The sequence below is a fragment of the Marmota marmota genome, unplaced genomic scaffold (genome assembly GCF_001458135.2).
Source record: "Marmota marmota marmota unplaced genomic scaffold, marMar, whole genome shotgun sequence".
In the NCBI taxonomy this organism is placed as follows: Eukaryota; Metazoa; Chordata; class Mammalia; order Rodentia; family Sciuridae; genus Marmota; species Marmota marmota.
Genome location: NW_025999897.1, coordinates 1369002 through 1394311, shown reverse-complemented (window position 1 = coordinate 1394311; position 25310 = coordinate 1369002). Strand labels below are relative to the sequence as shown.

At 52.7% G+C, this 25310-nt stretch overlaps 3 protein-coding genes across 4 annotated transcripts in view; 2 read left to right on the top strand and 1 right to left on the bottom strand.

Moving 5' to 3' along the window:
* Prr29 (proline rich 29) overlaps nucleotides 1-190 on the bottom strand; it is a 2210-nt gene extending 2020 nt beyond the window's left edge. Inside the window, exon 1 of one of the 2 annotated variants that reach the window (XM_048798157.1) lies at nucleotides 36-190. In XM_048798157.1, the coding sequence (XP_048654114.1) occupies nucleotides 36-95 (60 nt within the window). In that variant the 5' untranslated portion in view covers nucleotides 96-190. The remainder of the gene's footprint in view (nucleotides 1-35) is intronic. The other variant, XM_015504768.2, reaches the window with a different exon arrangement.
* Nucleotides 1-6813, top strand: part of Icam2 (intercellular adhesion molecule 2) — a 25818-nt gene extending 19005 nt beyond the window's left edge. The window contains exon 4 of the mRNA XM_048798154.1: nucleotides 6060-6813. Within this exon, the coding sequence (XP_048654111.1) occupies nucleotides 6060-6163 (104 nt within the window). The 3' untranslated portion in view covers nucleotides 6164-6813. The remainder of the gene's footprint in view (nucleotides 1-6059) is intronic.
* Nucleotides 6814-8768: 1955 nt separating this feature from the next.
* Nucleotides 8769-25310, top strand: part of Scn4a (sodium voltage-gated channel alpha subunit 4) — a 43197-nt gene continuing 26655 nt past the window's right edge. The window contains exons 1-6 of the mRNA XM_015504816.2: nucleotides 8769-8846; nucleotides 22964-23617; nucleotides 23705-23823; nucleotides 23949-24038; nucleotides 24332-24460; nucleotides 24879-24970. Of these exons, the coding sequence (XP_015360302.1) occupies nucleotides 23345-23617; nucleotides 23705-23823; nucleotides 23949-24038; nucleotides 24332-24460; nucleotides 24879-24970 (703 nt within the window). The 5' untranslated portion in view covers nucleotides 8769-8846; nucleotides 22964-23344. The remainder of the gene's footprint in view (nucleotides 8847-22963; nucleotides 23618-23704; nucleotides 23824-23948; nucleotides 24039-24331; nucleotides 24461-24878; nucleotides 24971-25310) is intronic.

The window sequence follows — 25310 nt, the reverse complement described above, 5'->3', positions numbered from 1 at the left end:
GCAAGTCAGGCTCCGCTCCCAGGCTCAGCCCTCACCGTAGGGTCTTCACTTCGTGGTGGGGCGCTACCCCAGCTCCCGCCTGGCCCAGAAGCCATGGCCAGCGTCTGCGGGTCAGGGTTACCATGGCAACGCTAGCGACGCCAAGGGAGGAGGACTTCCACTCCTGCGCCGGCCCGCCCAGGCCCAGGCCCCGGCCCCTGTTGCCCTGGGCGACTTGCCCTCAGCCCTCCTCTCCTCCTCCCAGAAGGACGTGGGGTCCTACCGCTGTCGGTCTGGCCTCCAGGAGGCCCTTCCTTCAGGCCAGGGCTCCCAAGACTTCGGGTCTTAAATCTCCCTTTATCTTGTGGCCTTCCTCACCCTCGCTACTAGACGGGAGTGGGCCTATGTTTGTTGAATGAATGAAGGAGTAGCTGGGTAGCCTTGGTTTGCTGGTCCCAGAGTTCAAACTCAACTGATGAGTTCAGCAGGAATAGAGAATGTTGTGTGTGCAAGCTTGGAGTGAGGGTCTGCTGAGCTAGACAGCCCCTCTGTCAATCAGAAGAGGGGCCCTCTGCAGACAGAGTGGTTTCTGAAGATGACCAGGAAGGAAACACTGACCTGATTCGCAAAAGAAGCTGGGGCTGGGGCCAAAAAGGGTGGCCAGATGCTTATCTCTCCTTTGTTTTCTCCCTGATTTCTGGCCAGTGTGAGTTGCTACCCCTCTGAGGTGGATAAGCGGTCCCCAGTCCTGTCCCATATACTGGAACATGCATTGTTCTGACAGGAAGTTAGCAAGGTCTCCATTGCTTAAGAACAGGTGAGGCGGGAGATCTATTTCGGCAGCTGTGACCATCCTAAGATAGGCCCTGAGCAGCAGTCAAGGAAAATCCGGACAGGAAGCTGGGATTAGCACCCTATGAGGTGCCCTTCCCCCACCCCCCCACTTCTGTTCTGCTCCCTTCCTAGCAGTCCTGGAGTCTAGACCCAGAAAGACCATTTCCACCTTCCTCCTTTGTTTCTTAGTCTTGTCTCCAAAGGAGGGGGCCAGTGGACAGTGCATTATTTGTCTTGTTGGTTTTATCGATGCAGAACCACCAACAAGCTGTGGTCACAGGCCCACACGAGAGAAGCATGCTCCATCTCTATTTTCATTCCAAAGCCGAGCACTGTACCCCCAACAGACCTTGAACAGGGAAGTGACTGTGGGTGAAGAGGCCTATCTGAAAACTGGAGGTGGTGTCCTGGTACGCTCCTTGGTCCCAGCACCCACCGTGGGGAAGTGTGAACAGACCCTTGAAAAGAAAGCAGAACTACAGCACCGTGGAAAGTCCCTGTAGGTGACTTATGCAAGAAGAGATAATGAAAAAGAGAGAATTCTATAACTGGGGGATGGAGATCTGAGCAAGGTGGCCCTCAGATGGGATCAAGCAGCTTGGGAGAGAGAAGGCACTTCAAACTGGAGACAGGCAGAAAAAAGTCATGGCCATGCCTTCATCCCTCAGAAAGGAGCCCGGAGCCTGCTGGAGGTGGCTGTGGAAAGCAGGTGGGAGGAGGGATCATTCCCGTTCCTCAGATGTAAAACTGCCAGTTAACTTGTACAGGGAACTTGTATTTTGGAAAACAAGGCTAAGGTGAAAAGTGTCTGGCTTGTAGTGTTCAAGTTCTTTATCATAGGAAAACCAAAGCGTTTGCTGCTCGAAAGAAGGAATGCACAGGCAGATCTGCTGAGTTCTTCACCTGAGGAGACTTAACATCAGCCCCCCAGAGCAGGGGAGGTGACTCACCAGCTACTTCCTTGACTACTATTATTTTCTTTCAGACATTGGCCACTCCACCTATTTCCTTTTAATTTTTTTTTCCATCAGTGAGAACTCTATTTTATATCTTTGGATTTTTTTTTTATTTTTGTTTTTGTGTTTGTGTGTGTGTGTGTGACCCAAAACAATTTGTACCAAAATTCAGCGTCCCAAGACAATTTGTTCTGCCTATTGCCTTGGTAAATCTATTTCTGGGAATAAGCTAAACATGGAAAAAATTTACACTCAAATGTGTTCATCACAGTGTTATTTTTAAGAGTTAAAAATTGAACATTACTCAAAGTCCAATTATAGGGGAATGGTTGAATAAATGAAGGCAATCTACCCAAAGTATGGACCTCCAAAAAAAAAAAAACAAGTTACCTCCTCTCCTCCTGAGATGCAAATAGAGAGGAAAAAGTTCCTAAGATTCTGATTACAAATTTCAATGCTTATTTTGAGTATAGGTGAGGGAACACAGAGAGAGCACCAAGCAAGCAAGGAGTTTTTTTCTCATACCCAATACTTAGATACACAAATTGGATGGAGCTAGAACATAAGGATTGAAGGAAAGAAAATATATATTGCTCTGTAAAATTATGCGGCTGGCATAGAAAACATACTAAAGAAGGAATCTTGAAAACACAAGAGTGAAGGAATTCCATTTTCTGCTTAGAAACTCTAACTACGCTATTTCTACAAATTATGGTTGTCCTTATGAGGTATGTGTTATGGTTTAGATATGAGGTGCCCCCCAAAGGCTCATGTGTGAGACAATGCAGAAAAACTTTAAGAGGTGGGTTTTGAGAACTTGAATCAGCAAACTAATCAAAGGATATGGATTAACTTGGTGGTATCTATAGGCAGGTAAGGAGAGGTTGGAGGAGATGTGTCACTGGGAGCGTGTGCCTTTGGGGTTTATATTCTGTCCCTGGTGATGGAGCTGTCTCTGCTTCCTGATTGCCATGTCCTGAGCCGCCTTCTTCCTCCCCTCCCTTCCACCATGATGTTCTGCCTCACCTTGGGCCTAGACCGATGGAGTCGGCCCTCTATGGACTGAGACCTCTGAAACTGTGAGCGCCAAATCAACTTTTCCTCCTCAAAAACTGTTCTTTTCAGGTCTTTTGTTTACAGAGGCAAAAAAGCTGACCAAGTATGCATATGTGATTTAGTCTAATAGGCACTTGGTGATTGTTCAGGTTGGGGTGGTCTCGCTGGGACCAGGATATCTAAGGTGAAGAGAATACTTGAGTAGCAGGCTTCCTAAATATTGCCCAAGGGAGATCTCCTCAAGTTTGCCAAGAAGTAAATGATGTTATTACAGAAAGATAAATCAAGGTATACAGAACTGGAAAAAGAAATTGAAGAACCCATGTCACAACCCGCTGATGGAGGGAGTGATGATATTTTTAAGGTCTGCTGCACAGTTTTCCTGGAACTGGCCTTTGGTGCTGATACTCTGAACTTCTACCTATTTTCTTGTGTCAGTCCCTGTTTGCTAGGGTCTCTCAAAATTCAATTTCTGGCTTAACCATCTCAGTTTGGTAGAGCACATCTATCTGTAGTTTCCTAAGAATGAATTCAGGGGTGGTAAATTTTTATGATATCTTATATTTTAAAATGCCTTTATTCTAGAGGTTGAGGGTATAGTTCAGTTGGTAGAGTGCTTGTCTCACATGCACAAGGCTCTGGGTTCAATCCCCAGCAAACCACACACACACACACACACACACACACACACACAATATCTTTATCCTACTCTCATGTTTGATGGATAACTATAACTTGATATGGAACTCTAATTTTTTTCTACCCCTGTTTTCTTAACAGTTTTAAATTAGTATTGTTCACATAAGGTATTCAGAGGGAGGCAGTCCTAGAACTGATTCAGTCTCCCAGTGGTGTCCTCAGAACCCAGACTTCCTTCCCCTCTGTGCTCTTGATCTTCCTCCTATCAATCTGGGAGACCAGGGGTTTTAAGTTTTACCTTTTATAGTGTCTGTAGGAAAGGCAAGATAGGAAGCAACAGCTGTTCATAGAGGTGGAAAGGGACAGTCTACAGAATATGCCATAAAACTTTTTGATATGCTCATCTAGAATTATAATTTCCTTCCAGTTTTCATTTTGTCTGAGAAATGTCATCGATTTCTTATTTTTTTCACCATTGCATGGACATTTCTATGTTGGAATTTAAATGTTTAATGTCAAAGAGCCTTTAACATCAGGACATTCTTTGTTTATATATCTCATTTAAAGGTTGAACATGTTCTTTCTGAGGAAATAAATTCGTGCTGTTTTAAAAGTAAAAAAAAAAAAAAGCCTGGGCTTCATGGGGCCTCAGGGGAGAAGGAGGACTGTACTGGAAACAGGGCTAGAGGCCATTCATGTTACATCCTGGCAAAAAAAAAAAAGTTGTCTACATTTTGCCCACATCCTGAGACCTCTGTGAGGCTGAATTCAAAGGTGATGAACTAATTAAACTGGCAGAGAAAACTTCAAGCCAGCACGCCATTTAGAAAGTGGCATGATATCATTCACAGCTTTTAACCAAGTTTACTATGATAATCAGGAGCAGAAAATTTTGAAAAACTTGCATTTTTTGGCCAGAAAAGTGAAATGAAACCAGGCATGGTTGTTAAAGAGATTACAGCCACTAAAAACAAAGTACCTTCCCCAGAAACAACAGGAAAGATGGCTCAGGGGCATCTCAGAAACTGGCAAGCCCACAACCATCTCAGGCTGAAGGATGTAAAAGTAAAAATTCCTTTGAGAAGAGACCATGGGGACACCCTTCTTACCTGGGAAGGGGAAAGCCGAGGAAGTTATTTCATTGTGCTCAGTTGCTCAGGTACTCAGAGGTTGCTGTGACCATGGTCCCGAGAGGCAGCCTACTGCTCAAGATGGTGGTAGACATTGGTGTCAACCACATGGTACTGGTTCTGCAGGGATGCAGGATGCTGGAGTTAGGGGGTCTCGGAGGTTTCCACCAAGATTTCAAAGGAAGGCCTAGGAGGCCAGGCAAAGTGTAGCAGGGTCAGAGTCCCAGTGGCTGCCCTTGAGAGGTGACGCATAAAAATGTGAGAAGGAAGCCAGAACTTCAGTGGAGACCCCCGAGCTTAAGAGATGTCCAGGAAAGCTGCAGGAATCCAGCAGAAACAAGCCTAGAAAGAGGCTGTGTGAGCTGCAACCAGCAAGGCCACAGGGGAAGAGCTAAGCAAGCCCTTTGGAGAGAACATCACAGTGCCATGTGCCCCGGATGCTAGGCACAGAGCTACAGGACTTGTTCGCCTAACTGGATATTGGTCTTGCTCTGGTCCCATTCCTTCTTTCCATGCCCCCATTTCTCCCTTGCAGAATGGACATGTTTACTGTGTGCCATTATGTATTGGATACATGTAATTTGTTTTTGATCTTCACTGGGGGAAAGAGCTAAGAGTTTGCCTTGAGTCTCAGAAGAGATTTTGGACGTGGTATCTTTGGTAATGCTGGAACTGCTAAGACTATGGGGAATCATCAAAATGGACTAAATACATTTTGAATTATGAGATGGGCATAAACTTTCAGGGGCCAGAGTTGGAATGTTATGGTTTGGATATGTATTGTCCTCCCAAAACACATATGTGAGACAATGCACGAATACTTAGAGGTGAAATGATTAGGTTATGAGAGTTGTAACCTAATCAGTGCATTAATCCACTGATATGAATTAACTGGGACTGTAGGCAGATAAGTCATGGCTGGAGGAGGTAGGGCACAGGGGCACACCTTTGGGGTACATATATTGTTCCTGATGAGTGGAGCCCTCGGTACTTCATGGGGGCCATGTCCCGAGCTGCTTTCCTTTTGCCATGATGTTCTGCCTTACCTCAGGCTCAGAGCAGGAGAGGCAGTCATCTGTGAACTGAGACCTCTGAAACCATGAGCCAAAGTAAACTCTTCCTCCTCTCATTGTTGTTGGGTCTTTTGTTTACAGCAACAAAAGGGAGGTAAAACAGGGACCAGGCTTCCAGGTCCTACCCCATTGGAATTGCACTATGGGATGGAGTTCCAGAGCTCTCCCCTCCCAGGACCCCTGGAGTTGAGTGGGGGTACCAACCATGAGGGAGTATCCTGCTGAAGGTCCTGGGAAATCAAATGACTCAGGGCAGATAATGGACTTTCTTCTTCCCTCCCCTGGACCTGTCCTTCTCTTTCTTCCACAGGTGGGAGACACCACTTTCAGATTTACTTCAGTTACTTCTGACAAATTTAGACTTCCAGAGTGTTTTGTTTTTTTAAATCCAGATGCATACAAAACCCAGGGAAGGATTCTGGTTCATCTTGATTCACACATCCAGCTTTTGGACCAACCACTATGGGCAAGAGGACTGGCCAGACATGAGCGGTGAAAGGCCAAGGTTTGTCGTCGGAGATTAAAATGCACACACACAGATAGCAGTGACAAAGATGAAGCACCTTATTGCAAGCTGGTGCTAGCTTATATAGAAAGTGAGAGTCAGTTATCTTAAACCAGGAAGCTCCCGGGGCCAATCATAGTAAAGATCAGGTCATCACGCTCGCACGTCCGCCCTGCATAAGATTCAAGGGGATCACGAACTGTTCACAAGTATGGAAGACGGGAGGACCAATTAGTGAATTTTCAAAACAACTTGTTATCCGCCCACTGGCAATTTGCCCGCTGCCATGTCTCAAAGGCCCGGGGAATTCTCAGGGAGACTCCCAACAGGTGGCATCTCCATCCCTGAGTCAAGGGTAGGGTGAAATCAGCAGCCCCCCAGAATGACATATTTGGAGTAGGGGAGAATCAGATACCTAAAGAAAGGAGGAATACCGTTCCCAAGAGAGAGTGCAATTCTTTCCCCCTGGGCTATGAAATAAAGTCATATTTAACAAAGAGTTTTGATTTCCAATCGACCCCATCCCAATCCAAATGACACTTTGTGCAAATTAGAAAAATTAACGCCTTCCCTGAGACATTTGTACTACCATCTGCCTGAAAATTATCATGGTAAATAAACTAATCTATGGTGACCTCAAATGTGATTGGTGCCCGGAGCAGTACAACCCATATAACCAACTATAGCAGCCCCGACCCCTCCGAGGTGGTAATTCCCTGCAGCTACTCCAAACCTTTGTCAAAGAACATTTTATTCCATAGAACTTTGGGCCGAGGCAAGACAGAGACCAAAGGGGCAGAACCATGAGGGGACATGGTAGCTGGCTCCCACCCACTTCCAGTGCCCACAGGCAGGGATCAGTGTCCCATCAGGGGGATGGTGACCAGTTCCCAGGCAGTGACCATCAGCAAAGTGAGCTGAAGTCAGAGCAGGGCTGGGAGTGATTGATGAGAGGGACCCTGAGGAAAAGCTCTGGGGAGACAGTTTGGAAGGGTTTGGAAAGAAATGCGGGCTTTTCCTCTGGATGCTACAAGCAGAAGAATGTCCGAGGGACTGGGGTGGGGACATCCAGGTTACGGTTGCAATAAAACGAAGTGTACACTGCTTGTCAGAAAGTCCAGCAAGCAACCAGGATCAAGAACCGTGCATAGAGGACACCAGCACTCACACCCACACCTAGGTTTAGAAAACCCATCTCTCAGGGTGTCGGTGACTCCAAAGGGGTCCATGGTGGGCCCCTGGGCAGGGGTGAGATGTGGGAAATCCCAGGCCTGGCAAAAAGTGCTCAGCCACAGCCAGGCCTGGCCCCCAAGGAGGGGCTCCATGGTGACCAAGACAACATCCAGAGAGCGGGAGCAGAGTGGCTGGGAAGACGGGGCCCAACCCCAGAGCTGGGGTGCCTGCTCACCAGGCTGCCCTGAGCCCCTCTGAAAGGGCACCACACAGGGCTCAGCTCACTGGAGACCCAAGGCAACAGCCAGAGCTCTGGGCTGCCAGAAAAGATGGAGGCAGTGAGGAGCCCAGGACGGGGAGAAGGGGGAGGGCACGAGGGGCCAGGACTCCAAGAAGCCTAGGAGCCCCAGTGAGCTGGGGCACTTCCCAACAGCTCCACTAGGGGCCACCATAGCCGCAGAGTGGGTGGGGGCTCTGAGCCAACCTCCTCCCTCCTCCCACCACACCCTCTCCCCAGGCTCTGGGGGACAGATGTCCAGCCAGTGAGGTGGGGGTGGAGGAGCAAAAAAACGCCCCTGAGACCACTGAGTGGTCAGGCTAAACGGCCGGCTGTGAATGTGCATGTGTGTGTGCCCATACGGGTGTGGGTGTGCAGACATGCGTACACTGGATACAAATCTAGTGAGCATGATAGGTGGCCCCGTGTTCCTAGGAATTGGAGCATGTATTTTGGCACAGACCGCTGCCGGGATAAGTCACATGTGTGAAAATATAGGACCACACAAGCACAGATACACACTGGATAAAATCCTCTTGTCCATGATATGCTGCTTTTGGGTTCCTCTGGGCATGAATGTTCCCATGAGCACATATGACTACGCGTGTACAAGCATATTCTTTTGCACAAGCCTGATGTGAGCCTGGGAATGTTTGTGTGTGTGAGTTGAAGGCGTGTGTGAAGGGGTGTGACAGTAGTGGAAAGGTTTGTGCGGATTATGAAAGGGGCTCGTGCTGGGAGTGCAGCTGGGGGCACACGAGTGTGTTCCACAGTGAGTGTGAGTGTGTGAGTGTGAGCCAGTCCATGCCAAGGAGCGCCCCGGGGGTGAGTGTGAAAAGAGACTCAAGTGTGAAGACGAGCCCTGATTGTCAAGGTTGGGGAGAGGACCTGAGCATGGGGGCTCATAGTGTGTCCCCTGTGTGTGTGTGTGTGTGTGTGTGAGGGGGCGAGTGTGTCACCGCTGCCACTCCCAGGGCAGGGTGGCCCCAGAGCCCAGGCACTCCCTGGCTGAGCCCACAGCACACCCGCGAGGGAAGTGTGGCTGAGGCTCCCACCTGAAGATTGGCCCAGTCCTCAGGTTTCACTCATGACCCTGTGACATCAGCGGCAGCAGCTGTCCTTGCCGGCCCGGCCCCCCAGCCAAGTCCCCCAGAGTTCCAGCCCCAGCCCGAGGTGGGCACGGCGCTGCGGGCTTGTCAGTCGCCACTTCGCTTCCGTCCAACAGTGAGTACCGCGCCCCTCCACTCCAGCCCAACCAGGGACCCCAGGGTCGGCACCCCCAGCGACAGGCCACCCTGGCCCCAGCCCCAGCCTGGCTCCAAGAAAGTCTCCACTTTGCTCTGGCACCGCTGACCTCCTGCCCACACCGGGCTCTGCTGCCTGTGCCCAGGCCCTACTCTGCCCGGCTGCTCTGCCGAATCTCCTTCTTCCTTGACCCTTTCTTTGTCCCCAAACTTGCCTCTCTCTGTCCGTCATTGGTTCTCTCTGCCCCTGCCTGGCTGGCTGTCGTCACCCTCAGCGAGGGTCCTTGCTCTGGTGACAAAAGCCCCGTGGCTAAAGCTTGGCTTAGAACAGGCACAGAGTGACCCAAGGGACAGGGACAAGGCTTCAGTTTCTTCAGAAGAGAGTAGGACAGTCAAGACAGTGACTTTGCCGAGTCTGTGTGCAGGGGCTCAGAAGCAGGGTGCGGGGAGAGCGTCAGGAGGCCGGGTGGGGGTGGCGGGTGGCGGCGGCTCCTTTGCTGAAACAGGAATCTGTGAGATGCCAGCAGAGGACACATCCCAGGCTGTGCCGCCAGCGATGGGCTGGGCTCTGCCCACCGTCCCCGCCCTCCTCCAGCCCACTCAGCTCTGGGGCTTTTTTTCCTGAAGAAGCTGAGCCCTGGGAAGAGGAGGGGACCAGAGGAGGGGACCAGAGGAGGGGACCAGAGGAGTGGCAGGAAGATAGGGCCATAGCACCAAGGGGACTCTGGGGGGCTAGGAGAGCCCTGGGAGGATTCAAGAGGGCACATAGGGCTCAAGCATGGGGTCAGGGGGCAGTGCTTGGCAGGCTACAGCCCCTCCCTCTGCTGGCAGAGCAGGGCACTGGGGTAAAGGGTGGGCAGTGGCTGGTGGAGAGGGTGGAACGGTCTGAGCCCCAGCTGAGTTGGGGACAGTTTGGAGATGCAGGAGCTCAAGAGTGGCGGGGTGCCAAGTGTTGCTGCATGCCAGAGGGCCCACTTGCGAGAAGGATCTGGAAATCTAGAGGGCCACGGGAGACTTCTAAAGAATCACTTTGTGTGAGCGGGAGGCCCGAGCCCCCTCCCCACTCCATTGCCCCGTCAATCCCCAAGTCCAGTCACCTCACCCCCCGCTGAGGTCTGGGGTCAGAGCAGGGGGCCAGGCTATGTCTGAGGGTGCTGTGGGGGGTGACACCCAGGTGAGGACCCTACACATACGGGGACCTCTACCCAGACCTCTTGCAACAGTCACCGGCACAAAACTAAATCAGCCAGCAGAGCCTGGGAGCGCTAGAGGTAGAAGGTACTAGGAGGCCATTTAATTCAGCCATACTGGGGAGCCAGGTTGAGGCGGGTAGCCAGTCTGGAGAGACAGGAAGGAGCCGAACTTCAGAGAGATGGGGTGGAGTCCAGAGTTACAGTTGCCATCACTCATCTGTGACAGAGGCAGAGGGTGACTGTGTCCCAGTTGTCTGACTTGAGCCAAGAAGACCCCAGTAGTGGCAGAGGCTGGAGTCAGGTGTGGAGGGTAGAAGGGGAAGGCAGGGAAGGCTGGTTCTCCTAGACCCTTAAGACTCTCCTGGCAGCATCCCCAAGTCCCCTGGTCATGGCCAGCATCCTCACCCTGTGTGGCAGTGGTGTGAGGTCACTGCATGGGTGTTTGGAGCCACATCACCTGTGTGGGATGAGGTTGAAGGATAAACATACACAAGGGTGTTTGGAACCTACCATGTCAGGCAGGGTGTCCAGGCGAAGGGGACCCCACACAGGCCCCAGACCACATGGCACACAGGCCCTGAGCCCTGCCCATAGGGCTCCTCAGGAGCCCACTCCCAGTTCCACCCCAGGCATCCCTCAAGGAATTGTTCAAGGATCTTAAGGAGTTTGGGGAAGTAAATGAGGTACTTCCTAGGCAGCCCCTCGTCCAGCCTGGTCCTGCTTGTAATTTCTGATTGGAAACAGGCAGGGAGGGGGCTCAGGACCAGGGATCACCTCCCCAGCCAAGGCTGGTCTGCTCAGCTGGCTTCCCTCACCAGGGTCTCTGCCCTGTCCCAGGCCAGGCCCAGGGAGCCCTGAGTTGTATGCCCAAGGCTTGGTTCTCAGATGGTGGGTGGTTCTGACCAGGTCTTGCCTTTGGGGGCAACTCTGGCCACCAGAACAGGGAGGAAGTGTGGACAATGTCAAGGAGGAGTTGGAATAATATAGGGGGTGGGCATTTAGAGAAGATTCCAGAAGAAGGCAGAGCCAGAGGAGGGAGGGAACTGGAACTCAGAGAGTAGCAAGGTACTCACCAGGTGAAAAACCTGCCCTTAAGGCCTCAGAGACCAGGTAGGAGATGGGAGGGGGTGGAGGACGGTGGGTGTCAATGGCCACTCCACAGGCTATACAAACTGTCAATCCCTGACCCCTCTTATAGGAGGCCCGCAGGTTCAGGGGGTTATGTCATGTACCTGGAGCTCATGGCTAAAGCCACCAGAATTCTGTCCACAGTGGCCAACGGCCCTGCTCCTTGGGAGGAAGCTAACTCTGAGCAGGGCTGGGTGGGGACACAGGTCACTCCTGAGACTCAGGGGCAGTGGGTAGTTAGGGGCAGCCTGAGGGCTGGGGCAGGTACCGGGTCTCTGAGTAATTCTGGTGACTTCTGGAGGGGTCCCCAGTCCAGCAACGGCAGGGACAAGCCAGGTCTCCCTGTGGCTCCATCATGACCTGTTAATTGGGGCTGGGGGACCCGGGTTCCCTTTGCCTCTGTTGCCCCTGCCCAGCCTTTCCCGTGTGCCGCCCGTTCTGCTTCATCAGCAATGGCTATTTTTATTCCCTGCCGTTTTCAGTCAACAGCCCGTGTTGGGGGGTGGAGTAGCAGGAGGAATGAGGGGCTCCAGGAACCAAAGGGCAGCAGGGTAGGGAAGCAGGGGGCCATAACCCCCTCAGAGGGCCCTCTGCCAGGAGCCCTAGCATAGGACAAAAGGGCGGACCCCCAATAGTCACTGGTCCCCGCTGTGCTTCTGAACCGGTTTGTGAAACTCTGCACCCTCACCCACCCCAAAGGTGCTAGAAGGTCATGGTCTAGTTTAGACAGAGGTAGGACACACAGCCTAGTAGTAAGAACCAGTCAGAGTCAGGCACAGTGGTGCTTGTAATCCCAGTGACTCGGGAGGCTGAGGCAGGAGGATGGTGAGTTCAAAGCCAGCCTCAGCAAAAGCCAGGCTCTAAGCAACTCAGTGAGGCCCTGTCTCTAAATAAAACACAAAAAAAGTGTTGGGGATGTGGCTCAGTGGTAAAGTGCCCCTGAGTTCAATCCCTGGTAGCCACTCCTAAAAAAAAAAAAAAAAAAAAAAAGAGTCAGTCAGGGTCTCTTTAAAGAGGGCTGACCTGCTAATCCCAGTTTACTACATCATCTTCATCTGGCAAGTTACCTCTTTCTCCATGCCTCGGTTTCCTCATCTGTCGAATGGGGTGATAACAGAATCGTGATGAGCATTAAGTTCTCGGCATGTAGTCAGCTCTACATATCTACTCACTAATAGTACTGTGGCTATCACCAGGCTGTTGGGCTTGGAAAGAAAATGTCTTGTGCGGATGAGAGAAGAAGTTAGGTCTCACCCAGCTCTCTACCCCCTTCAGAGCTGGGGGTGGCAGTGAGGTGTTTTCTCCCTGTCTGATCTCCCTGGGGCAAGTCCTTTATAAATTGGGCAGCAAACTCCCTCCCTTTTGGCCTGAGGTCCGCAGAGGTTGCTGTGACCTCTGTGAAGCAGGCCAGCAGGTCAGAGACCCCGGCTCACGTGTTAGCAAGATCTCCCATTGACTCTTGTCTTCTTGGGGTTTGCAAGCCTGATTTTGTAGAAGGATCTTCAAAGAGGAGGGGGAGAAAACCTCCCTGGGATAGTTTCTGGGTTGGCTAAGCTCTCCAGCTAGCCGTGGCACTGGCTGAGGGTCAGGGTGGAGCTGTCAGAGCAGAGGGCCCAACCTGCCACCCTTTCCTGGAGATTTCAAGTACAGCTGGAGGCCTGATGGCCCTGACCCCAACTCCCAGTGGCCTCAGCAGGAAGGGCTCTCAACTCCACACCCCCACCCTGATGGGGCTGGTGAAGGGGAGGGGGAGCCAGGCGGGCCATGATGTTCTCAGGCTCTGGGAAGTGCAGAGGGGTGGGGTGGAGTGAGGGGTGGGGGCGCTGTAGGGATAGAAAAGATAAAGGCAGGACACTGTCAGGAGGCAAGGGCAGGAGAGGGGAGGCGGCTCTGTGTCCAAGCACAGATGAGGGGGGTCAGACAGGCCTGTGGAGAGGGATGTGTGCTTGCCTCTGTTTGGGAGGGGGCATCTAGGGTATCCAGGTCACTGTGCTTGGGGCTCCTTAGAAAGATCTGAGGCAACAGAGAGCAAGTAGACCCAGACCTGGGTGGAGTCTCCTCATCCCTTCCAGCAGCTGAGAAATTACTCATAGAGCTGATGAGTGAGTGTGTGTGTGTGTGTGTGTGTGTGTGTGTGTGTGTGAGAGAGAGAGAGAGAGAGAGAGAGAGAGAGAGCAGGCGCACACACACTGGTGATCTATAGTGGAGGTTGGGGGTGCATGTGGCAATCAGTTGGTGCCAATAAAAACCATACCTTGAGGAAGGTTCTTGATCCAACTATTGACCTCTGTGCCACTCACCCTCCTGCCTCAGCTGCCAACACAAAGCCCCAGGAGGCCTGAGGACAGTCCTGCCAGGACCTGCTGGATGCCCACCAGAGCCCACACCTTTCAGGAGCTTGGCTCGAGGACTCTGGCCTGCCCTTTGAAGAAGACAGTTGGGCAAGGGCCAGGCCAGCCCAGGGGAACATCTGTGCTGGAGGAGGGCGGCCATGACCAGTCCAGTCCCCCAAAGGATTGGAGGGAGGCCGTGTTTGTAGTAACAGGCGCGCGGGTTTGGCGTGAGAGAGAGCTGTGTTCAAATCCTGGCTGTGCCACTTGTTAGCAGGGATGACAAAAGTAAAACACATTGAAGAGGGCATGGACACTGTGAGCACCAAATGGATGTGTCCACCGTTCCTTTTTGTCAGACGTGATTTCTTTGTGGGCCTGTGCACATCAGAAGTGTGAGTCGATGTGCTAAGATTTGAGGCTGGGGGAACGGACTCTCCTACTCCAAGGAGACTCTCCCCAACCTATGGAAGCCCGAAACTCCACACCTGGAGATAAATTCCTTTGTCATAAGCCTCAGACCTGGGAAGGAAACCTCCCCAGGAGCCTTGCTCCTGAGGAAAAAACCATCCAGCACAGGCAGTCGAGCTGTGAGGGAGTTAGCAGAAGGGGTCACAGCACACAAACCCCCAACATAGCCCACTTGTAGGTTTTCATTTCATAGGGTCGTGAGCCAACAAGAAGCACTCTGCGTAGAGAGAGAGGGTCAGGCTGAGGAGCAGAGGCAGAAGTTTGGGGAAAACCACCCAGTGTTCCCAGAGAGCCCTTGGACATCAGCAGGAAAGGGACTGACTGTGAAGGGAGGAGATGCGATGTATCCTAAACAGGAAGCCAGCCCTGACACACAGTGAGTGCAAAATAAGTGTGGCCACCTCTACCAGTCTTAGCCCTTAGGTAGAATAATTATCAGACTGGTCGCATCGGGAGACTGAAAAAAAAATAGGTTTGTTCTGATCCACTGAGCCCCACTGAGCAATCAGCGTTAGCTGCCCTCACTGGCTCAGGAGCTGTCCCCCACCTGACCCCATTTGGCTTCCAGAATTCTCAGGGCCCCTGAGCATCCGGGGGTTTCCACTCTAGGCTCCTAGTTGCAGGCTACTCTCCAAGGCCCCTTGGAACAGATTTCCTCTGCGGATAGTGTTAGGCCAAGAGGGGAGAGCCACCTGGGGTAACTTCCTCCAGGCCTGGCCGGCCAAGGCCACAGGCCCTCCCTCCTCTCCAGGCCCTAAGTGCTGGCCGAGGAATAACACAGCCACCCACTGCCCATCTGCACCCACCTGCTCCAGCTGAGAAAAGGCTGTGACTTGAGACTGACAACTAGGGGAACACGGGGGCCGAATTTTCACTCTTGGAGCTGGGCCACGGTGGGAACCCAAGAATTCGGGGAATAGTCCATTGTTGTCTATGACCAGGACAGAAAAGTCTGATCTGTTTCAGTATTCCAGAAAGTTCTGAGTCTGAGCCCCCACTGCAGATGGAGCTTAAAGGGGGTCTCCACTGAGCACCTAAGAGCTCTGGGTAGTTTTCCTCTCAAAGAAACAAAAATGTCAGGCATCGGTGAGCGACGATAACTCTGCTAGGGACCAAGGACATGCCTGATTGGCAGGAGGGGAAGGGGTGGAGTCTTGAGTAGGACCATCTCTTCATCCCAGGGATGTGCATTAGAGTGAACAGGGAGGGCTGTGAGGAGCAGATCCCTTCCGTTCTTGGTCTTTCAGGAGAGTACCAGGGTGGCTTCTATAGCCTGGGCTGGCTGAGACTACTTGGGGAATTTCAGCCATAGTGCAGCTGGGTGGGTTTCTGGATATTTGAAGAACCCGCCCTAAAAACATAGGTCTCCCAGGAGGGAAAGTTCTAGAAATTATATGGCAACAAGTTTGGGGGGTGGTCTATCCTGAGCTTTGACTAATCAATAATTTTGGACTCTTAGGATCATTGTGAGAGATAGCCTTGAACTGAGGGAAAATCAACATCCAACAGGCAGCCCTCCATAAAAGACCTGAGATGAAGGGTCACAAAGGGAACTTGAGTAGAGGTCAAGGTAAAGTCCTACACCTGGGTTGGCATTAACCTTGTATCCTGCAACTTTGCCATAATCATTATTGGTTCCAAGAGTCTTTTTGTCTATTCTGATTTTGTACAATCGTATCATGCAAAGACAGTCTCATTTCTTCCTTCCCAACCAGTAGACCTTTCATTTTCTTTCTTTTTATTTTTATTTTTTTTACCTGTAAATGGTCACAATGCCTTTATTTTGTTTGTTGATTTTTATTCAGTACTGAAGGTCGAACCCAGTGCCTCATGTATGCTAGGCAAGTGCTCTACCACTGAGCCACAACCCCAGCCCTCCTTTTCTTGTTTTATTACATTAGCCGTGACTCCAGTCTGATGTCAAAGCAGTAATGAGAGGAGACACCTTGATCTTAGTTTCTCACTATTATAATCAATGTTCGCAATAAGGTTTTTGATAAAAGTTCTTTATCAACTCCATGAAGTTTTTCTGTCTTCCTAGTTTGCTGAATGGGTGTTAGATCTATTTTTTTTTTCCTTTTAGTAAATAGGGGATTGAGCCCAGGTATGCTCTACCACTGAATGACACTCCTACCCCTTTTTATTTCATTTTATTTTTTAAAAATATTTTTTAGTTGTAAATGGACACAATATCTTCATTTTATTTATTTATTTTTTTTTCGAGGTGCTGAGAATCGAACCTAGCGCTCCATGCATGTGAGGCAAGCACTGTACCATTGAGCTACAACCCCAACCCCCTTTTTATTGTTTGAGTCAGAGTCTCCCTAAGTTGTCCCGGCTGACCTCAAACTTGAGATCCTCCTGCCTCAGTCTCCTGAGTTGCTGGAATTATAGGTGTGCCTCATCTTATGACTGAACGTTAGACCTCTTCAGATGCTTTTTCTGCATCGATTGATATGGTCATGTGATTTTTCTGTAGCCTGTTGATGTAATGGATTACATTAATCAATTTTCAAATGTTGAACGTGCTTTATATACCTGAGATACATCCCACTTGGCCGTGGTATCTAATTATTTTAATACATTGTTGGGTTTAATCTGTTAATATTTTGTCGAGGTATGCTTAGAGCGAAAAGAGAAAAGTGAGTTATCCAGTTTGTCAGACAGGGAAGACCTAAGAAGACCAGAGCTGAGAAGGGTGATGGCACCCTCCACAGGTGATTGGACTGCCCGAAGGCCTGCCACCTTGGGATGAATGGATACAAAGGGTGTCCAGGCCAGGGAGAAAAGGCCTCTGTGGTCAGACTATATCTGGAGTTGGGTGTTCCGATTTGGCGGAGCAACAGGGAAAGACAATGCTGGGCTGGACCTGCTCCAGGAAGAGATGCCTGGCCCTTCAGCGTCCTCACCCTCGGCTCCCTGCCTGCGGACAGCTGGCCCAGCCTGCGCCTCTCCCAACCCTTCCTCCCCCACCCATCTCTACCTACTCCAGCCCCCAGGAAGCCCTGACTTTACCCACTTCCGCCCGTACTTCCGTTTCAGAGGAGGATCCATGAGACTTTTCACTTGCTAAATGGTCTCCAGCCCTGGCTCCTGAGGAGCTGGGTTTTAGTCTTGGCTCTGTCCTTCTTTTATCACTCTCTAAAATTATCTTATTTGCTTCCCTATTTGCTGTCTACCTCCTCCCTCTGGAATGCAATCTCAGTGAGGACAGGGACTTTGCCACCGCCATGGTCCAGACCAGAGTCCAGCACTTAACAGATTCTCAGAAAACATTTGCCAAATGTGTCCTGGAGAGAGCTGCTGCCTCTCTCTGGGCTTCAGAACCCCATGGTGAAGCAAGGGGGTGGGACTCATTGCTCATGCAGGTCCTGGACTCCAACATCCTCAAATGCACTGGGGAAGGGTCCTGGGGCCCTCAGATCCTCACCTGCTGTGTCTCAGGGAGCAAGCTGCCAGGGCTGGTGGGAGGAGGGTTGGAGCTCTCGTCCTGGCCCCCTTTACTCACTGTGGCCCCAGAGCCTCACGGAGGTGTGCCAGCACATGGCCTATGTCACGATATAGAGTTGTCAGAGCTTTGCCCCTGCCAGGAAGCCACTAACCATATGTCCTAGATGTCCTTTCATACCTCCACTGACCCACTGAAAGCAACACAGCTTGTCCCCATCTGTCGGAGACACATGGAAAGGATGGACAGGGAAACATATGTGCTGACCAATTATGGCCCTGGGAGGGCTCTCCAAGGCTGCAGGATAAAGCCACTCTCCCCTTGGCCTGACATTGATCCTGGCCCCACTCCTGCCCTTCCTTCCTCTCTCTACCCCAAACAGTGTCTGGGCTCCATGTGGGGAGTTCCCTGTGTCCTGCTTCTGTTTTTGCTCTGTCTCTTCCCTCTACTTGGGAAGTCCTTCCCTCTGTTTCCCTGTGTTCCTGTTACTCATCCCTTGAGACCCAAACGAAGTCACATCTTTCCTCCTTCTTGGAAGTAACACTCACCCACCTGAACTCACTCACCCACCTGAACCCCTGCAGCACCACCAACTTCCCTTTTGAGGGCAAGTTTTGCCTTCTTCTCATACCATACATGTGTGCCCAGATCCCCAAGCCTCAGACTGCCTGCCCTCTGCAGGCAGGACACCCGGCTGGGCACCTTTGTGTCCTACTCTGTCTGGCACATGAACAAAATGAGAAGAGGATGGAAAGATGAATGAACAGATCAACAGGAGAATCGTGGGGTCTCTGGAAGGGTCTCTATCCAAGGCCTCATCTTTTCATTTAGTCATTCAACAAACACTTCCTGAGTGCCCACCAGGTGCCTGGTGCTGGGGCCCAGACAGACACAGCTGCAGTGTTTCAAACTAGTCGGGGGGAAAGACAAACAAGCAATTATGAATAATGATACATGATGTAAGGAGAACACAGAGGACTGTGGTAGAAAGTAAGGGAAGAAGAAAGTCACTTGGAATAGGGGACACTTGAATCTAGACCAAGGGGCTAAGAAGGAACTTACATATGAAAAGGGCAGGGCAGAGCTTCCGAGAGACCAAGGAGCTGGGGATAGGCCCAAAGGCGGGCACAAGCCCTGTGGTCAAGAAGCTGGCCTTGGGACTAGTGCAGAGTGACCAAGGAGACGTCAGGAAACAGAGATGGGGAGGTGAGAAGGAGCTAGATCCACAGGGGCTCCTGGGCCACTGCAGGAAGCTTTGGTTGTATTTTAAGTGCAATGGGAAATAATCAGGGGATTTTAACAGGAGAAACAACACAGAGAGGGTGGGCGGAAGGAACCCACGTTTTGTTATTAAGAGATCAGTGGCTTCTTTATGGGACCGATTCGACGTGGCGATGGGAAAGGCAGGGAGGAGGAAACTGGCCACTGCGGGGGATTATGGTGGGCGGGTCAGGGGCTGGACAAAGGTGGAGTTCAGATACCTTTTGGAGATGACATTAATAGAATTTTGAGCAGGTTGGACACAGACAGTAAGAGAAAAGGAGAACTCAGGAGACACCTTGGTTTTTGACCCCCCAACTGTTTGGGGGCCGTGCCGTTCCCTGGCTTTGGGTGGAACCATGCAAGGACACAAATGCTTCATCCCAGTCAGGGTTCCTCTTGGCTAGCCGTCCAGGAGACAGTGGACTCTATCAGTGTGGAGTCCAGAGGAGCGGACACAGTTACAGGAACGCTTCCACCTGGCAAAGATCATGCCCCGAGAAACTCTAGAGATTAGGTAAAGAGAGAGAGAGCCAAGCAAAGGACACTGATACGGAGCAGCCAGAGGGGTAGAAGAAGAAGACATGAGCGTGATTCCATGGAGGCTGAGAGCATGGAATGTTCCAGAAAGGGGGGCTGTGGCCAACTAGGTTGAAGGCTTCTGAGAGGCCGAGGAAGGTGAAGACAGAAACGCAAGCGCAGGACGTGGCAGCGGGGAGGGCGTTAGTGATTTGACAAAAGACGTCTCAGTTGAGCGGGGGAAACGAAAGCCGGTTGGAATGGGCTGAGTGGCCGAAAGGTAAGCAAGTAGAGACAGCTGGGGTAGACACTTTCCAAGAAAATTTTCAGTGAACAGGAACAGAAAAAATAGCGCAAGAGATAAAGGGGGTGTGAGGGTGGCGGGTGCTCGGTCGTGGGTGACACTAGTGCTTGCTCCTAGTGGGAAGACGTTGACGAGTGGTCAAGAGAAAAGGTCACTGGAGGATGAGGACCTGGGGAAGGGCAGGGGTCTGAGCCCAAGGGGAAGACTTGGCTTTGGGTTTTTCTTATCCTTCTATTACGACAGGATAGAGGGAGAAGGGGTGGGGTTGTGTAGACGGGGTGGTATTCGACGCTCCCACGTTCTCAGTGAAGGCCGGGGCCAGGTGGTCACCCAGAGTACCATGGGAATGTGATAGTTTGAGGAAATAAGAGACACAAAATATCTGTTTTCCAAAAAAAAAAAAAAAGTGGAAAGATGAGACTAGTAGAAAATTCTGCACTCACAGGGCTGGCAGGATTGAGAGCAAAGCCGGAGTGCGTACCCACAGTTTCTCTGTGAGCCCAGCCCCTGGCGTCTTTGGCCATATCCAGCTGCTTAGGGGCCACTCAGAGAGCACAGCTGGAAGGTGCAGGTTGGGTTCCTTGGTGTGATGAGGAGACAGGAGGCCTGGGCCTTGGGGCGTTTGTAAGACTGGGCGAGGGGGAAAGTGAGCCGGAAGGGTCTGCTGCAGGGGGGACAGGGCAGGACCAAAGGACTGAAGGTACCAGGAAGCCCAAGGGTCACAGCAACCAGGCCCCTGAGCCACCAGCTGAGCCAGTGGGGAGAGGGAAGAGCAGGGATATCGGAGGAGATGTGGTTTCTGGTTGCAGTTTGGGTTCAGGGTGACTTTAAAGGAGAAAGGGGCTCAGAGGAAGAGTGCCGCTAACTTCATCGTTCATCAGTTCATCGGTTAGGGTGGTTTCCTTTATTGAGCACTAGGCAAGCTGTGGTACCGACAAGGGTAGGGATCCAGCCATCCAGGGTGCCCAGGGAGGGCTTCCTGGAGGAAGTGGTTCTTGTGTAGGTTGAGTCTGGAAAGACAAACTGCAGCTCTCCATGGAGACAGGACAGGTGTTCAGGAGGCCAGCAGATCACAAGCAGAGGCACCACAGGGGCAGCGATGGGAAGCCCTTGGCCCCTTTGTGAAAATGGAAGCAGTACAGGCCAGAGGTGGGCCCAGGTGGGGAAAGGGTTGGACGCCCAGGGAGGGATCATGGAGGAGCCATATGGAGGCAGGAAGCCACTGGAGGACTTAAGTGAGGGGTGTGTGTGGGTGAGAGAGAGGGGACGGACAGGTGGGGAGGGATCAGATTTGTGGTTTTAGAAATACAGATGATGGGGGCTGGGGATGTGGCTCAAGCGGTAGCGCGCTCACCTGGCATGCGCAGGGCCCTGGGTTCGATCCTCAGCACCACATACAAACAAAGATGTTGTGTTCGCTGAAAACTAAAAAATAAATGTTAAAGAAAAAAAAAAAAAGAAATACGGATGATGGGATGGAGATGTACCAGGAGGGAGGGAGGGATCTGTGGGAGGCTATTTGAAAAGAACAGGTAAACGCAAACAGTCACACTCCTGGAGAATAGAGAGGACAGTGATACTGGGGAGGGACATCCACGAGGTGTGGGAACTGACCAGATTTGCCAGTGATGCTTTCTGCATCCACCAACCCAAATTGGGCTGCAGCAGATGAAGATACTTCTTCCCTTCACATAATAAAACATCTGCATGTGAAGTGGCTTCAGGCTTGGTGAGAGGGTCGGGGGAGAGGAAGTTAGGATGAAGGGCAAATTTTGAAGGGAGAGATGTGTGCTGTACAAAGAGCACCTCCCTGTGGCAGGGAAGGGGGAGCTTCTGGAGCAGAGTGGCCACTGGGCTGGGCCTCGTCCACGCTGAAGAAAAGCAGGAGTGGTGTGGGATGCTCAGGGAGGTCGGCTGAGAGGAAGCACTGGGTCTGTCCCCTGAGTCTTATGACTCCAGTAAGGGTGGTTTCTTCAGGGATTGGGTTGGGGCCCGCCTGTGGCTCTGGGTTTTGTGGTCCCCCAGGGCTCCTATGAAGTATCAAGTGAGCAGTATCAAGATAAGGGGATCGTCGGGCTGGGGATGCAGCTCAGTGGCACAGCACTTGCCTAGCGTGTGCACGGCCTGGGCTGCGTCCCCAGTATGGGGGCAGGGAGGGAGATAAGAGGATTGATGCCAAATGGATCCCTCCAAGGCCATATGGCAGGCCACTGTGCTCATGTGGTGACAAGTCAATGTGAGCATGCGGGGGGTGGGTGACGGAGAGGAAGGTGTGGAAGTGTGTGGCAGGGCCGTGAGGGCCTGTGTGAGGGGGCTTCAGGTCGGCTGTGCACGGGAACATGTGGGTCAGTGAGCAGCTGCAGGACAGGATGGGTGGAACGAGCAGAGTCATCTCTGGGGAAACACGACTCCTTGAAGCCTGGCAGGCAGCAGCTGAGGAGCTGGGCACGGGGTGTGGCCAGCTTGCCCAATGGCTCTGGCCTCTCCCTGGCAGTTCTCCCCATTTGTTGACCAAGCTGAGAAGTACACCCACAGGCCAGGACAGGGGCACTGCAACAGTTCCTGGACCCACCATGGGACGGCTGCTCTCAGTGTAGCTCTGGGGGTCTGCCTGAGGCCCTGCATTGGGGGTAGCTCCAGGATTTGTACATGTGACGGCTGTGTGTGACTGGGCTGCAGTGGTCTCCCCAGAGTCTGCTGATGTTGTCATTCTCCTAGGGACATTTTCCAAAAGTGACCCGGCACTGCTCTTCCCCAGGGAACAGGCTCAAAGCTCTGGACACCAGGGGCCAGGGGCCAGGGGCCAGGAGAGGCACAGGACTGACCCAGGAGACATCTATGCAGTGCCCACAGGCCCCAGACTTTCCTGGTGGATACCCCTTCTCCCCATCTAGTTCATGGCCACCAACCAAAAATAGTCCCTGAGAGCTCTAGCCCTGCCCCATTGAAATGGTCCCCATGAGCTCTCTTGTATGTCCTCTAATTTGTTAGCATCCTAGTTCTCCTGACATGTCCCCCACACACCCTATCGGCTCCTATCTGCCCAGGGATTTGAATCCCTGCCATGGGAGGGAGCTGTCAGACCCTCTGCAAGGCCTGGATTCTTTCTTCTTCCCTGCCTCAACCTAATGCCAAATACCACAGAGATCAGGAAGGGGACTCCATACCCCGATATCCTCCCTCTCTTCTCTCTAGGCCAGGGATGGTAATTACAGGCAGAGGTGCCACATTCTGGTCCTGCCCTGGCAGGCATTGCTAATCAATCACAGCCATCAGTCTGGCTGTGACCCCTGTATGATTTCCACCCACATCTCCAGGTAGTCAGTATCAGCCAATGCACGTGGCCTCTAAGATGCTTTAGGTGACTTTCACCAGGCCCCTTGTCCTGGCCTGTCTAGAGGTCACTGGACACAGCCCGCTGAAGTTCTCTCTCTGTCCCCGTAGGCTGACGCCACACAGTTCCCAGAGCTCAGGCCCAGGAGACAGTTGAGGGCATTGGCCAAAAGTCCCTGAGGCAGAAGAGGATCTGTTGGTTTGCTGTCAGTCCTGAAGGGGGCCACATCACTGCTGGGGAGAGTGTGGTGCGAGGCCCAGGGGGATGCTCTGTGCCCAGCACCTGGGCAGCAGCAGCACCTGGGCCTTGCAGACACATCTCCCAATCCCAGGGCCTGCACACCTACCTTCCTGGCCCAGCCCCTGGGCAGGCAGGAGGTGAGGAGTGGACACCAGACCGAGGGAGGGGTGGCCACCCAGGACCCCGGGGCTGCACGCTGCAGCCAGCTGGCTGCCCACCGTCCAGCTGGCCCCTGAGCCCAGGATGCAAGGATGGCCAGCTCATCTCTGCCCACCCTGGTGCCCATCGGCCCCGACTGCCTGCGCCCCTTCACCCGGGAGTCCCTGGCAGCCATAGAACGGCGGGCAGCGGAGGGGGAGGCCCGGCTGCAGCGGAACAAGCAGATGGAGATCGAGGAGCCCGAACAGAAGCCGCGCAGTGACCTGGAGGCCGGCAAGAACCTGCCCCTCATCTATGGGGACCCCCCGCCGGAGGTCATCGGCATCCCCTTGGAGGACCTGGATCCCTACTACAGTGACAAGAAGGTTGGGACCTGGGAGGGCTCCCTCCATCTGTCTGTCTATTGCCCATCTGTCTGTCCCTTGGCCTCACAGACTCTTTCCCTGCCTCAGACCTTCATCGTGCTCAACAAGGGCAAGTCCATCTTCCGCTTCTCCGCCACGCCTGCCCTCTACATGCTGAGCCCCTTCAGCATCGTCAGGCGTGGCGCCATCAAGGTGCTAATCCACTCATATCCTGCCTGAGTGGGAGCAGCGGGGGGCCAGGGGTGGGCAAGACGGGGCACTCTGGGACAGGAGACCCTCGTCCACCTCCCTCCCCTTCCCACCTGCTCTCACTTTCCTTGACTGCCCCCACGCTCTTCAGCATGTTCATCATGATCACCATCCTGACCAACTGTGTGTTCATGACCATGAGTGACCCGCCTTCCTGGTCCAAGGACGTGGAGTAAGTCTCCCCTCCCAGAGCCCCAGCCCTGGCACGGCCCATCCCAGGCATCTGCACCTCTGAGGATGCTTAGTGACACAGATTTTGTCTTCCAGGAGGGCACACACTGTCACTATGACCCTCATCAACACCTTAAGTCCCCTGGGGGAAGGCACACTGTCACTCTCACCAATGTCCTCTGCCCTTGGGTGACACATTTTGCCTGCGTCCCTCCCTCTGTGCGAGGTCTATCACTGCCACACGCACCCCTGCCTGGGTGACGTGCCTGGCCCTGGCTGGCCCTCTGCCCTCAGGTACACCTTCACGGGGATCTACACCTTTGAGTCCCTCATCAAGATGCTGGCCAGGGGTTTCTGCATCGATGACTTCACATTCCTCCGTGACCCCTGGAACTGGCTGGACTTCAGTGTCATCACGATGGCGTGAGCAAGGGCCTGAGGGTGAGGGGAGGGCAGCCAACCGGCTGGCATTCTCAGAGGTGTGGACCACAGGGGCCGTTGGCCAGTAGTGCAGATTGTGAGCTACACCATTCTCGGGGTGGCCCTGCCCAGGGCCTGGCTTGGATTCTCTGCTGATGTGCCTTTCGTACATCATCTTTACCCACAGAAGGCAGCCTGACCCAGGCTTTGCCACTGGGCGAGTGAGCTAGCCATGCCCCAGCAGCAAGACCACTATACTGTCCTCCCCAACACTTGGACCCCAATAGGAACCTCAGGGTGTCTGACCTGCCCCAAGGCCCCTGTGGTAACCCTGACCACAAGAATCCTAGGGAGAACCCCTGATTTCTGTCCCACCACTCACTGGGCTCTGACACACCCCCACTGGACTCTCCCACACCAGGTACGTGACAGAGTTTGTGGACTTGGGCAACATCTCAGCTCTAAGGACCTTCCGGGTGCTGCGGGCCCTGAAAACCATCACCGTCATCCCAGGTACTGGAGAGGTGCGGGAACCCCTGGCCTCAGCCAATAGGTCTCCTGTCATGCCCAAGCCTAGAACCTGACACTCGAGTTCCAGGACCCTGACCCAGGGTCACATCCTGCGCTCATGTTAGTGGAGGACACATGCCACAGCCTGAACACAGAAGGGCCACATGGCCAGAGAGCAGAAGAGGCCCTCTGTGGGAGGCTGGGCATCTGAGAGGCAGGGTAGAAAGGTGGGAAAGAGCACAGATTTGAGGCCAGACAGCCCGGGGTCAATCCTCCCCATGCCACTGTCTGCCACTGACCCTAGGCAAGTGCCTTACCCCGTCTGCACCTCCGTTTCCTTTTC